General features: G+C 23.5%; 9 protein-coding genes across 9 annotated transcripts, besides 28 other annotated features; 4 read left to right on the top strand and 5 right to left on the bottom strand.

The window, feature by feature from the left end:
- Positions 1-84: 84 nt before the first annotated feature.
- Positions 85-191: a sequence feature (AT_rich).
- A 164-nt stretch (positions 192-355) lies between these two features.
- Positions 356-1,067, top strand: EDI_005290 (uncharacterized protein; the record flags this gene model as incomplete). The annotated part of the gene is made up of 2 exons (XM_001735134.1): positions 356-616; positions 690-1,067. The coding sequence occupies 2 exons, from the start codon at positions 356-358 to the stop codon at positions 1,065-1,067; spliced, it is 639 nt and encodes a 212-aa protein (XP_001735186.1).
- Positions 712-738: a sequence feature (AT_rich).
- Positions 1,068-1,112: 45 nt separating the features above from the next.
- Positions 1,113-1,192: a sequence feature (AT_rich).
- On the bottom strand, positions 1,176-1,959 carry EDI_005300 (uncharacterized protein; the record flags this gene model as incomplete). The annotated part of the gene is made up of 2 exons (XM_001735135.1): positions 1,176-1,298; positions 1,441-1,959. The coding sequence occupies 2 exons, from the start codon at positions 1,957-1,959 to the stop codon at positions 1,176-1,178; spliced, it is 642 nt and encodes a 213-aa protein (XP_001735187.1).
- Positions 1,304-1,435: a sequence feature (AT_rich).
- A 130-nt stretch (positions 1,960-2,089) lies between the features above and the next one.
- Positions 2,090-2,650, top strand: EDI_005310 (uncharacterized protein; the record flags this gene model as incomplete). The annotated part of the gene is made up of 3 exons (XM_001735136.1): positions 2,090-2,142; positions 2,194-2,376; positions 2,422-2,650. 3 exons carry the CDS (start codon positions 2,090-2,092, stop codon positions 2,648-2,650), a joined length of 465 nt encoding a protein of 154 aa, XP_001735188.1.
- Positions 2,148-2,178: a sequence feature (AT_rich).
- Positions 2,568-2,590: a sequence feature (AT_rich).
- Positions 2,640-2,692: a sequence feature (AT_rich).
- Positions 2,693-2,820: 128 nt separating this feature from the next.
- Positions 2,821-3,201, bottom strand: EDI_005320 (uncharacterized protein; the record flags this gene model as incomplete). The annotated part of the gene is made up of 1 exon (XM_001735137.1): positions 2,821-3,201. One exon carries the CDS (start codon positions 3,199-3,201, stop codon positions 2,821-2,823), a length of 381 nt encoding a protein of 126 aa, XP_001735189.1.
- Positions 2,925-2,952: a sequence feature (AT_rich).
- A 123-nt stretch (positions 3,202-3,324) lies between the features above and the next one.
- Positions 3,325-3,390: a microsatellite.
- A 21-nt stretch (positions 3,391-3,411) lies between these two features.
- Positions 3,412-3,525: a sequence feature (AT_rich).
- EDI_005330 (uncharacterized protein) lies at positions 3,519-4,748 on the bottom strand (the record flags this gene model as incomplete). The annotated part of the gene is made up of 1 exon (XM_001735138.1): positions 3,519-4,748. The coding sequence occupies one exon, from the start codon at positions 4,746-4,748 to the stop codon at positions 3,519-3,521; it is 1,230 nt and encodes a 409-aa protein (XP_001735190.1).
- Positions 3,547-3,587: a microsatellite.
- Positions 3,894-3,927: a sequence feature (AT_rich).
- A 770-nt stretch (positions 4,749-5,518) lies between the features above and the next one.
- Positions 5,519-5,551: a sequence feature (AT_rich).
- A 93-nt stretch (positions 5,552-5,644) lies between these two features.
- Positions 5,645-5,716: a sequence feature (AT_rich).
- Positions 5,717-5,780: 64 nt separating this feature from the next.
- Positions 5,781-5,862: a sequence feature (AT_rich).
- A 36-nt stretch (positions 5,863-5,898) lies between these two features.
- Positions 5,899-5,998: a microsatellite.
- On the bottom strand, positions 5,979-6,608 carry EDI_005340 (uncharacterized protein; the record flags this gene model as incomplete). Its single annotated transcript, XM_001735139.1, has 1 exon — positions 5,979-6,608. One exon carries the CDS (start codon positions 6,606-6,608, stop codon positions 5,979-5,981), a length of 630 nt encoding a protein of 209 aa, XP_001735191.1.
- A 177-nt stretch (positions 6,609-6,785) lies between these two features.
- Positions 6,786-6,822: a sequence feature (AT_rich).
- Positions 6,823-7,009: 187 nt separating this feature from the next.
- Positions 7,010-7,063: a sequence feature (AT_rich).
- A 1,105-nt stretch (positions 7,064-8,168) lies between these two features.
- Positions 8,169-8,265: a sequence feature (AT_rich).
- A 15-nt stretch (positions 8,266-8,280) lies between these two features.
- EDI_005350 (uncharacterized protein) lies at positions 8,281-8,619 on the bottom strand (the record flags this gene model as incomplete). The annotated part of the gene is made up of 1 exon (XM_001735140.1): positions 8,281-8,619. The coding sequence occupies one exon, from the start codon at positions 8,617-8,619 to the stop codon at positions 8,281-8,283; it is 339 nt and encodes a 112-aa protein (XP_001735192.1).
- Positions 8,620-8,912: 293 nt separating this feature from the next.
- Positions 8,913-10,222, top strand: EDI_005360 (uncharacterized protein; the record flags this gene model as incomplete). Its single annotated transcript, XM_001735141.1, has 3 exons — positions 8,913-9,013; positions 9,081-9,207; positions 9,431-10,222. 3 exons carry the CDS (start codon positions 8,913-8,915, stop codon positions 10,220-10,222), a joined length of 1,020 nt encoding a protein of 339 aa, XP_001735193.1.
- Positions 9,023-9,079: a sequence feature (AT_rich).
- Positions 9,236-9,295: a sequence feature (AT_rich).
- Positions 9,326-9,399: a sequence feature (AT_rich).
- A 347-nt stretch (positions 10,223-10,569) lies between the features above and the next one.
- Positions 10,570-10,612: a sequence feature (AT_rich).
- Positions 10,613-11,028: 416 nt separating this feature from the next.
- Positions 11,029-11,060: a sequence feature (AT_rich).
- A 154-nt stretch (positions 11,061-11,214) lies between these two features.
- Positions 11,215-11,238: a sequence feature (AT_rich).
- A 448-nt stretch (positions 11,239-11,686) lies between these two features.
- Positions 11,687-12,004, top strand: EDI_005370 (60S acidic ribosomal protein P2, putative; the record flags this gene model as incomplete). Its single annotated transcript, XM_001735142.1, has 1 exon — positions 11,687-12,004. One exon carries the CDS (start codon positions 11,687-11,689, stop codon positions 12,002-12,004), a length of 318 nt encoding a protein of 105 aa, XP_001735194.1.
- Positions 11,933-11,976: a microsatellite.
- Positions 12,005-12,669: 665 nt separating the features above from the next.
- Positions 12,670-12,691: a sequence feature (AT_rich).
- A 246-nt stretch (positions 12,692-12,937) lies between these two features.
- Positions 12,938-13,125: a microsatellite.
- Positions 13,126-13,142: the final 17 nt, after the last annotated feature.

Below are 13,142 nucleotides of genomic sequence, written 5' to 3' on the forward strand. Positions count from 1 at the left end.
TATCTATCACCTCTCACAAAAATTATGAAAAAGAAGTAATAACATCTATTTATTTAAACTGTTTTTAATATCTTACATTCTTTCTTAATATAATTATGTTTAAATTAATTGAAATTAATAGAAAAAATAATATAAAATTTATATTTTTTAAAAAAATATTGATTAATAATTAGATTCTTTATTAAATAATTGAATAATGAAAGGAATTCTTAATTAAATTGAACAGGGTAATATTTCTGTTGTATAAATAGATAAATTAATCATACCCCTAGTAAGAATTATATCTATAATTTATTGATTCAATACAGACTAGTAGTATAATCTAGAAAAAGTATTCTTTTACATATCAGATTAAATGAACGGAACCCCACAATCTGCATTTATTAGGAAGGTATTAGTTAGACAAGAAATACCATCAGAGGATATAGACACATGGCATTATCCTGAAGATATTAGAACAGAGATTGTAGAAGAAGTTAAAATTAATCCATCTAAAAAGGAATTCAATTTAATTGAAATTGCTAATAAAATAAAACAATTTCCTTTTCAAGGAAAAACTAGAAGATATTTTGTTGGATATTGTATTCTTGTTATGAAGAAATTATATTGTTGTTGTGTTTGTTTTTCTTATTATTTTATTTTCTCTTTAATTTCTTCATTTAAAAAAAAACAAAAATGTTAATAACTAGAAAATAAAAGAAGATGAAAATGATATAATTATATTTAAAAAATTAATAAGTCAAATGCTTGGAATTGAATATAATCAAGCTATAAAAACATTTAAAGAAATTATTAATTTCATTTATTCTGAACAAAATTTAGGTAAATTTAATAAAAAAAAAGGAAAATTACCTAAATCTGATTACAAATCTTTAACAGAAAAACAAATTAGAATTCCAAATCATACATCAAAAAAACCTGTTAAAAACATTAATACAGAAAAAAAACCTCTTTCTTTAATGATTGATCATTTAGAACGTGCAATTAAATGTGAACGATTTACTCGTGGACCAAGAAATGAACAAGTGATGTCTCTTCAATCAATGATTGATGAAATTCAATGTTAAATATATTAAATCAATTAACTTTTATTCATTTTTATAACTTCCTCCTTAAAAAAAAAAATTAATCATTTTAAATTTTCTTTACAATATAAAAATTAACTTATTTTTCTTTTATCTTTTTAATTTTTCTTCAAGTTTTATTAAAGGTGCTACTGGTGAAAAGAAAGATGGATCTTCTTCTGTTGATTCATGTAAAAAGATAGCAGAAGTTGGTTTTAAGAATTGAATCTTTTTCTAACAAAAATAAGTTTTTTTTTTTTAATTAAGAATACATTTTTTAAATAATTAAGATGTTTTTTTTTTTTTTTAATTCAAATTATTCTTTAATTTTTTATTTTTTCTTATATAAAAAATAAAGAAATAATTAAAAACAAACTTCTTTTTTTGGTGTATGAATATCACAAAAGAAAATTTTAGGAATTGCAAATAAAGGTGGATCATGACATTGTAAATGAAATGCACGACTACAACCTGGATGTGCACATTTAACATGAACACCTTTTTGTTCACAATATTCACAAACATCTCGAGAATATTTAGTTGGTTTCTTAGGTGGTTCATAATCAGTATATTTACTAATATAACGAGGAACTTCAAATTGAATTGGGTTAACAGTAGTTAAATGTTTATGAACAAGATAAAAAGGATCATTTTCTGGAATATCTAATTTTGTTATTCCTAAACGATAAGAACATACTCTACAAAACCATTCTTTTTCTGGGATTTTATCAGATGCAATAGGAGGACAAGCACATTGAAGATGAAATGAACAATCACATCCATCACAATATAAAATAATTCCATTATTTTTAGTACAACAATCACAAAAATCATGGTTTTGGATTTTATGATGTTTAACTCTTAATTGTCGTTCTTCACCACTATTTTCAGACATCAAGATTCTTATTATTCTAAAATGAGTTCTTTTTTAATTTATCAAAAAGTAGATTTTATACATTATTATAAACCCTGTATTATTTTATTTTAATTCTCACTAAAAAAAAATCTGAAAATATTATTACTTTATGACTGATCCTCAAAACAAGTCTTATTTTAATCATTTCTATCTTCGTTATTAGTTTGTTTAATTTATTTATTTCTATAATTTTTTTTTCTTACTTATTCTTAGTAATGGTCATAATAATCAATATGGAAAAGAATATATGAAATTTGAAATATTTGATAATGGTGAACTTAATTATTATAACAAATCTCGATATCGAAATGAATCTGAAATTATTAAAAAATTACATTTAACACGAGTTGTAATGAAAGAAATTCAAGACATTATCTCTCAATCTCATATTTTATCGTTTGTTTCTTTTCTTATATAATATATATTCTCTCTTATTGGTAGACAAACTGATACTCATTGGCCAAATAAAATTAATGAAAGTCGTCAAGAACTTGAAATTGAAATGAATAACATTCATATATTCTTTGTAACATCTAAATTCGGTACATTAAATGAAATAAGACAATCAAAAGATCCCCAAGGACTTCTTATATTTTATAATTTTATTAATGATCTTATCTGTTTAATAACAACATTAACTAAATCTCATTTCAATATTCATTTATATTAATTTATTCTAGTTTTATTTGAAGATTTATAATTTAATTTTAAACTTCATAAATTATTGTGACTTTTTTAAAAAAAAAGAAGATTGTGATACAAAAAATAAAATCTTGTGTTTCTTTAAGTGATTTAATTTAAAAAAGAAATGATTTCAATAATTAGAAATTCTGTATATTGTTACACTAAGATAACAATAAGAACTAAAATAGCATAGAAAATAGTAACACAAAAAAGTGCTATCATTGACCAATATGCCCATCTTTTTTCAATTAAATCTCCTGAATTTTTATATTTGATAATATTATAAATCCAAATACATGGAAGGAAGAACCCTAATACAAATAATATAAATGCTGGATTTTGTAAACTTTTATCAACTGGTTCTTGAGGTTGTTGAATTTGATAAAATGAATGTTCATCATTATGTAATGGTGCTAAGAAAATTTGAGGTTGTGTTTCAACATGTTCTTGTAGAGTTTGTTGAACAATAGTAGAATTTGTTAGATTTCCCTGAATAGAATCATCTTCATTTTTTAATGGAACATATTTGTCAGTCATTATGTTATAATAGAAAGAGATACTTTTTTTTTTAGATATGAGATGAATCTAATTTGGTTTATATTTTATGAATATACATTTAGTTAGTTAAATAATCTTACAAAACAAGATTAATCTAAAGTGATTTTATAGTGATTTTATAGTGATTTTATAGTAATTTTATTGTTATTTTATTGTTATTTTACTTTAAAGATTATTGTTTAATCTATCTAATTTAAAGTTAAATAAAATTTTCTATTAAAAAAAAAAATTGTATTAACAAACAATAATCAATTAATACTTTAAAGAAAGTAATAAAACCATTAAATTTTTTTTTTTTATAATGCTATTTCTATTACTGTACCATTTTCTTCTTCTTCTTCTTTTATTCCAACTCCTTCTTTTTCATTAGGTTTTACATTTATTTCTTGAGGTGGAATTTCAATAGTTTGAATGGTGTTTGGATCATTAATTACTCCAGTTAGTGAATGTATTCCTAATGAAATTCCATTCATACTCATTTCTATAAGTTTTGGGTTTATAGAAACTTGACTATTATTTCCAATTTCAGAAACACTTATTTGATTATTTAAATTAATTTGTTCTGCTTGTCTAATACTTGGAATTTGATTTTGAGAAATTTGTGTTTCAGAACCAATTCCTAATCCATTTTCAACTATTGGTATTAAATGTGGTGATTCTGTATCTATTTCATTTAAATTTAAATTATTATTATTTCTATTATTTGCTTCTTGAATTCTTTCATAAATTTCTCTTGCTTCTTGTTTTTTCATATATCTACAAATTGATGAAGGTGATACTTTTAATTGTTTTGATGCTTCTCTTGTACTTTTCCCTCTAATTTTAACTTCTTCAATAATTTCTCGTATTAATTCTACAGAATGTTTTGCAGGAGGTCCTCTTTTTTTCTTTGTTGTAATATCATCTCCTCGTTTAATTGAATTAATTAATCTACGACAATAATCTTCTTTAATACCTGTTTCTAATGCATATTTAACCATTTTCCAATTTGCTCCATGTTTACGGAATAAATCTCTTAATTTTGTTTTTTGTTCTTTAGTATAAATATGATTAATACGTTTCTCCACTTTTCTTGGTTTTTTCATCATCGAAGATTCAATTGATGTTGTAACTATTGGACTATTTAAATCTGAAACTAATAATCTACCATCTATGATTCTTGATGTATTAATTTGATTATTTATTCCTACTTTTGGAAGTCCTTCATATATTCCATCTTTATTTGTATTTAATATATTTGTTGTTATAATTTGAGGTGTGGTTGGTTGGTTAGTATTTGTTAATATACTAGAAGAATATTTTGTTTGAGGAGTATGTTGTGTTTCTAATTCTTCATTAAATTCTTTTAATTGTAAATTTCCATTTATTTCTTGTGTTTCATAATCTTTATTTACTGAAATGATTTGAGGAACAACATTTACTAAAGGTTCATTTATCAAATTTTCAGATTGTTGGGTTAATTCTTGAAACATCACTGTGCCAGCTTCATTCCGACTTACTTCTGAATGAGATTTTTCATTATTCATTGTTAGGAGTAATCTTGATCAGATCTTAAAATTGTTTCAATTTTTTATCGTTTCTAATTATGTTAGTTTTTTATTTTTATCTAATCTCTTATTTCTTCAACCCTTTTAAGTTCTTTTTTGTTATTCATTAGTTTCTTTTTATTTTGAAATTAAAATGTTATATATAACGAAAGTTTTTCAGTCATAATAATCAATGAATAATACATTTAGTTAGTACCAATTGATTTGATATTTTATAATTGCTGATGTCAAGGTGTTAAGATTCTTTAGGGAATAATACACTTCCAATTAAGGGTTCAGCCAGAATATGATTTCCAAATTACGGACGGAGTCTTTACGATGTTCGTGCCGATAAATCGAACATTTCTTTTTTTTTTTTCTAAAAGAAAACTATAAATTTCATTTATTCATGAAAAGGAAATCAGATTTAATCAAAGACAACAAATTATATCATTGTGATTTTTGTTTATTTGATTGTCAAACAACAACCCAAATGGAACATCACATGAGATTGAATCATTCATTTATTTGTTTATCTTGTCATCGTAACTTCTCTAATGAAAGGTATCTTGATATTCATTTATGTGAAGTTCATGACTCTTTCTTTAAGGTTAATTCATTAGTTCATCCATCATATCAATGTTATATCTCTGATTGTCATTCCTTGTTTCTTACAAATGAAGAAAGAATGAATCATATGAAGTTAGTACATCACTGGAATGATATCATAATTGAAACAATGTTTAATATGATTCATTCAATAGTTTCTCTTTATTAATATAATTTAAATGATAAATAAATTAGTGATAGTTCTAAGTTATTTACTGTTAATCATTCTACTTATAAATTAATGTTTATTTCAAATATTCATTGCTGTTATATTATCAAGGAATTTCTTTTAATTTAAATATCATTTATTTTACAAACAAATTATTTGTTATTACATTTAATTTATGTTTAAATATATTCCATCAATTATCTTTTTAATTCTTGTTTATTTCAAAGAATCAAATATTAAATGAACATCAATACATTTATTAATTGAATTATAATTATAAACATAACTAAATTAAATAACATATGACTATAAAACAAAATAAAATAGATTTATTATGTTGTTATTAGAAATACATTATTCTCTTATCAATCATAAAATAAATCGAATAATTAAATTGAATTGTATTTAATTTCTCATTTAGAATAAATAATAAACAATGTTAAACAATTAAATTACATATTAAATAACATTATCAGAAAATTTATTCTTGTTTTAATGATTTCTATTTGTTTTTGTTCATCAACAACTCCAAATTGATACATTAAATAATATGAAATAATTGGATTATTAAGATATTCATGATACATTTCATTTCCTTTTTTAACAATTTCATTACATAATGCGATATCAAATGCATATCCCCACTCTGTTCCAATTAATGGATATTTATATATTTCCTCAATTAAAACATTTCCTTCGTTGATTCTTGTTATTATTCTTTTGACTTTATCAACAAATAATGCTTTAAGTATTACTTCATGTTTTCTATGTGTTAAAACAATTTGGTCAATCACATTTCTTTGAAGAGCTTCAATATTTAATTCCTTGATTTCTTCTATTTCTCTCCATTCTTCAACATTTATTCCATACACAATCAAGTTATGAATAATTAAATTACTCAGTCTATTAACAGATTCTAGATTTGCTATTGGATATATTGTTTTAACTAATGTTCTAATTCTTAATAAAATGTCTTTGTATTTTTCAAAATTATAATGTTCTTGATTTATTTCTCTCCTACTTATATCTTCTCTTTTCTCATTATGTCCTTCTTTAGTAGTGTCATCTCTTATTGTTGACATTTGTCTTTGTTGAATTTCATTAGATTTATACCATTTTGTTTTTTTTGTTTGTTCACTCTCTTTGTTTATTTCATCGTGCTGAATGTTCCTCTGTTGAGCCCCTTCATTTTCTCTAATTCTTAGTTTCTGATATATTTTTTCATACACTGGTTGTTGATTCATCTTTTGTAGTTTTTGAATTAATAAGTAATTTTACAATTATTTTTTTATTTTTCATTTTGTTTATTTCTTTTGTTCACTACCTTAATATTCACATTGATTCATTACCATTTCATCTTATCTCTCCCCCTTTCTTCATGTTGATTTAAACAATTAATGAAATTGATTTATTAATGAAAATGAATTTTATGTCAAACTGAATACAAAAAATACTAAATATTACATTATTATTCCTGATTTTGTATTTAATAATATTGTATAAATAAATCAATAATAATATTTAATAAGAAAATAATGATCTACAAAGTGAATAGACACTGACTTATAATACATATTTTTGATACAATCTTTTCATACCTTCACTTTTGTTTGTAAATATCAAAACCACAAAATTTCATTATTTAATTTGAACGAATTAACTTAAAAAAGAATGAAGAACTTCTCTCACTCACCCACCATTAAATTAATCAACGGAAAATTGTTATTAAATACTAACACTTGTTGTGTTGAATTTAAATTGCCATTACAAGCTTACCTATTAAATTTTTTTGAAAGTAATTGTATAATACCAAAAATAAGCAAATTGATTTAGTTAATGATTTAATTAGTATGACTATCAAATTTATTCATGTAAGATTAGGAAAAATCCTTGTAGAGGAGAATAAAGTACCTTTTTATGAAATCATGACAGACAATGTAAAAGTGTTTATCTCTTCACAAACTATTCTCTCCTATTTTATTGTTTTGACAAATTTAAACATATTCAAACATTAAATGACTTAAACAATACTCAATTAAAGAGTTCTATTAAAAAAAATACAAGGAAGTTAAACAGATGAGAATACTACACTTCTTTCTTTTTTAATAATTTTTGAATCAATACTTTATATAATATATTCATGACTATTCACTCTTAGAATACAAAAACATCTTCACTGTTATTAATCTAGATCGTTTTGATTATTAAATATTATAGTGTTATTTAACTTCTCTCTGTCTCTAATTCTTATTTAGTTTATTTAATTAAGTACAATGAAATTGAAATATAAATAAGTGTTGATAAAGTGAATGGTGGTGTTTATTTTATCATTCTCTTATTCATTGTTTCAAATATAAACCATTTTGAATTTCAAGTAGAAAGTAGAATATTCTTTCTATTGCTCTTCTTCGTTAATTGTTAATGAGCTGTTAATGAAAAGATTGTCTTTGAAACAAAAAAAAATAAACCAAAGAATCTCTTTGCCTTTCATATAAATATTAATAACATTATTATCTTAAAAACAATGTTTTAAGCAATCTTCACGAAAATTATTAATAATAAACAATATCAACTCTGTTTCAAAGACATTGTTATGTTTGGTTATTTTCAATAGAATGAAGCTATGGTGAATTACATTCTTGTTAATTTATTATTTTTTATTTACATAAATTATTTGTATACTAAAAATTAACATCATTCAAAAAAAAAAGAGATTTAATAAAAAAAGAATAAATAAAAGAAAAATGAATACTTTTAAGATATTTGTTTGAAATGAAGAAGACGTTGTTTAATGATTTGGATTTCTGTATCAAGTTCTTCAATTCTTTTATTTCTAAGAATAAGAATGATTGACCTTAATAAAGAACATTCAATTGGAATCTTATCCAAATACTTCTTTTCAATTACAGTCCATTGATTAAAACATTCATCTGGACTGTATAATTTAATATTACCATGATTAAAATATGACATTGTCTTTATTACTAACTCACTAACTAATCTCCAGTCTCTATAATCATATGGACAATAATAGTCAATTGACTCTACTAGAACCAATTGCTCAACAACTGTCCATTCTTGCTCCATACACATTATTGTTTTGATTCAGTAAGAATAAAAACCAATCTTTTTTCATCATTTTTAAGTTTTTCTCAATCATGAATCTAAAGATAGAATAATCAATAAGAAAAAGAGGATAAAAAGTAGCAAATTTTCAGGAGATTAGAAGGGGTTAAAAAGAAAGAAGAAGATTGATTTTCATTCAAAGAGAGAAAAGAACGAAAAAAGTTTTTTTTGATTTGGAATTTTTTTAAGGGTTCAGAAATGACAAAAAGAGAAAAAGAGTAAATAGAACTAAAATATTGTTAAATTTTTGAATTGTGAAAATGTCTGTAAAACAAAATCACAATCTTATCAAAAATGATACAGTAGGTGTTTGTGAATGGTCACATGATGAACAAACCAGTTTAGATAAAGAGTTATTGGTGTGTGTTTCATTTTTATTAATTTGTTTTATTTGTATTAATTTGAATTTTAACTCTAATTTTTTATAGACTACAACAACAAGGAAAAAAAGTTAATGATATTACATCAATTCTCAAAATCTCAAGTGGATTCCCAACAAAATCAATTCAACAAATTACTAGTAGAATTAAATGGTGTCAAATTCCATCTCATTCTGTTTGTTAGTATTTAATTTCATTTTGACTATAATTATTGATAAAATATATTAATTCTTTCTACTAATTAATTTAAATATTAAATTATTCTTCAACAATTAATCAAAAAAGAAGGAAGGATATATAATATTTATGTTATAATTAATTCATTTAAATGAAAAAGAAAATAAAACAATTTTAATGAAATTTTTTAGAGAATTCAAAGACAAAACTTATTATCATAGAGACCTTCTTGGGAAGATTATTGTCAAAATGAGAATTATTATTTACAATTACTTGAACAACAAACACAACAATATTATAATTCAAGACCTCAAACAATTACAACATCAAAAGAGGTTTGTCTTCCAACAACATCAACTAGGTCAGATAATACTGGTAATCAATTTAGAAGAAGAAGATATTCAATTCAAGGTGAAACATCTGAAGATGTTTCTCCAAGGATTCATAAACAAAGAACAAGAACAAATACATCTGGAGATATTGGTGTACAAGGAATTCCACAAACCCCAACACAACCAGTTCATAAAAATTCTACTAGTACTATTATGATTGGTAGTTATAATTCTACTCATTCTCCTAGAACTTATAGATCACATTCTCCATTTATTTTATCTGTATTCCAATCTTCTATTACAAATACAATTAATTCATTAAATCAAATGTCACAAGACAATGAATCAATATTAAATACTTTAGAAAATCAAGCTAAAAATTCTTCATCACAAATAGATGGTAATTTAGTTGTTCAATTTGTAAATAATGCAAATTCAATTATTACTCAAACAAAAACATTATCATCTTCTATATTACCATTCTATTCTCAAGTAATTGAATTACCAAATGAATTAAAATCTATTGTTTATCCAATAATACAGTCAGACATAGGATTACAATATACTCCAGAATCAATACCTCAAAATATTCAACCTATTACTCAAAGGGCAATGAGCTTACCTTGTAGTAATATATCCCCAATGTCATCTGTAAGTGGCTCTATTCATATTTCTCAATAACTTGTAAGATTTCTTTTATCTGTTTTTTTTTTGTTAATATTCTTTTTAACCAAAATATTTTAACAAATGCCAATCACTTAAATAATAAAACAACTTTTTACTTTGTTGTATGTACTGGATCAATTGTTTCTACTGAAAGTATTGAATTTCCTCGAATCATAATCATTCCAATTGGAATTTGTTTATCAGAATCTGGATTTGATGTATCATATGCTTCATCTAAAATTAAATTCATATACTCATCATAACCACTCAATACACCAATAATACTTCGTTTTCCATGTATTTTAACAAGAATTCTTTTTTCTAAATAATGTTTTAGTTCTGGTTTTGGTTTTTCCATTAACTAATTTATTTTAAAGTTCTTTTTCTTATTATTTTTTTAAAAAAGAGTGAAAAAAAAATAATCAAATCTTAATCATATCATTATATCAATAATCTCTCATTTAAACCTTATCTAAACATTTTCTACTTGTCTGTTATATCCATGGAAATAATGAAGTTTGTTTCTTTCCTTCTTGTTTTTGAAAAATTTAATATTAATCATTTAGATCATTTTTTACCTTCTTTTTTAAACAATCAAATATTCCTAAAAACAAAGAAGTATATAATCTTCAGAATTATCACTTTGAATTAGTCCAATCTCAATTGTCAAATAGAATTATTGGAACTCCAATTTCACATCAATTTGACTATAATATTGAACTCTTCATGAATTTACTAGAAAGACATCGTCAATTTATCCTTCAACTCCATATAAAATATTACTTAGACTCTTGGATTTTACAATCAGTTTTGTTTGTTAGATATTTTTATCTTTAATATTAATTTATATAATGTATTGACTCATCTAACAAAGTGTATTATTATGCAATAATACTGCTGAAATTTCTGAAGAAAATAAATTTACAGATAAAAACTTTTGTTCAGCACTATTATTAGTTTGGGATTTTATCGAAGATGATTATAATATGGTTGAAGAAATAAGTTTGTTAATATTTATTATTTTATATTTTGATTTTCTTATTGTCTAAACTTATTAGTATCTTATTTTTCATCTTTTTGTTATTCTTCCTCCAAAATTAGTAAATCCTCAAAACGTAAGAAGTTAGTTAAATCAAAAACAATCTTCTTTGTAATGAATATAGGATGTAAACTTGATTTACCTTCAATACTTATCCCAAATCTAACAAGAGAATTAAATAAACATCACTTTTTTGGTGAAAGAGATAGTTATGATTGTCATGCACTTTCTATTACTCTTCTCAATTAACGAGTTTCTTTTGATTGTTTCTTTCTTTTTTCTTTCCTTAATAGATTGAATCTTGGCATTATTATTTTAACTATTCTTAAACTATTTCTAATAAACTATAATTAATAGTAAATTTTAAGAAAGAAAATAGTAAAAAGAAAAAGCCCTAAAAATGAGAGAAAAAACTGAAAAATTGACATCCCAGGCTGAAAATGCAATACATTGCTGCTTACATCCTTTGCACTATTGGACATGAACACGCTGAAGAAGCTAAAGTCAAAGAAATCCTCAGTGCTGCTGGTGCTGAAATTGACGAAGCTAAAATCAAACAAGTTTTCGATGCCATGAATGGTAAGAATGTTTGGGAAGTTATTGAAGCTGGAAAGAAACAAATGGGATCAATGGCTGTTGCAGCCGCTGCCCCAGCTGCTACTACTGCACAAACTGAAACTAAAGCTGAAGAAAAGAAAGAAGAGAAAAAAGAAGAAGAAGAAGAGGAAGACTTCGGTGGATTTGGTGATCTTTTCTAAACAAAGAGTTTAAGTTGTTAAATTGTTTTTATGTTATCTTTTTTGATGCGATTATCCTTGTTTTTTAAACCATTTCTTTATGAATAAAAAAAAGGATGTTTAATAACAAAAATATTTTTATTCATGAAATTATTACTTATTATCAAAAATTGTTTTTTATCTTCTGAAAGAAAGTCTACTACTTTTATATCATAGAACAAATAAAATATAAATTTACTGTTATTATACCCATCAACCAAATCTTATTTTTATCAAGGAGCCAATTTATGGTTAGACAAACAATAGTTAATGAGTGCATAACACAATACTTGACTATTTCAATTATTTATAATAAACACTATGACTGAATGAAAACAAATATTCTTAACCAAAACGTTGTATGGGTGTAAGTGCTTCAATAACCTCTTTTAATTAAATATGATCTTTTCTAGTTGATTTTAATTAGCTCATATTTCTTTTTGATTAAAATGATGAAAATTTATGTTAAGTGTTATTTTTGAACTATCATTTCTGTTATTTAGTGAATGTTTCATTCATCCCTTCTTTTTGATTTAATTTCTATTTATTATACTGCCTTGGTGATGGCAGTTCATTTTATTGTGGTTTGTCTTTTCTAAGAACTATACTTATTTTCTTTTATCCAAATGATTATTGAGTAAATATGGTTTTAATTTTTATATAAAAAAAGTGTATTTCCAAATACAAACAAGCAACCATCTATTGGTTATATAATCTGAATGAAAGTTATTGTCTTTAGTATTAAACCTCATCACTTCATCACATACTATTTGTTCTAATGAAAGTGTTAATGTTATTTGACTATTTATACACTATGAGAATAATAACACAACTAGGAAGAGAAAAAATCTAACATTTAATAAAATCATAGAGATTAATATTACTACAATCAAATTAAGAAACAGAAAGAATAGTAAATAAAATGAGAACAATAAAAGATATTAAAGAAAGAGCAAATAATAAGAAGTACATTAAAATCAATAAAGAAAATAAAAGGGAAATTAATAGAAAAGTGAATAATAATAAAACAAGAATAGAAGTAATTAAATAAAACGATAAATTTTGAATAAATAAGAAAGGACAAATAAAAACATAGAAATAAATAAGAGTTAAATAAGAC

Source organism: Entamoeba dispar, genomic scaffold (genome assembly GCF_000209125.1).
Source record: "Entamoeba dispar SAW760 scf_1105229458913 genomic scaffold, whole genome shotgun sequence".
Classification (NCBI taxonomy): Eukaryota; Evosea; order Mastigamoebida; family Endamoebidae; genus Entamoeba; species Entamoeba dispar.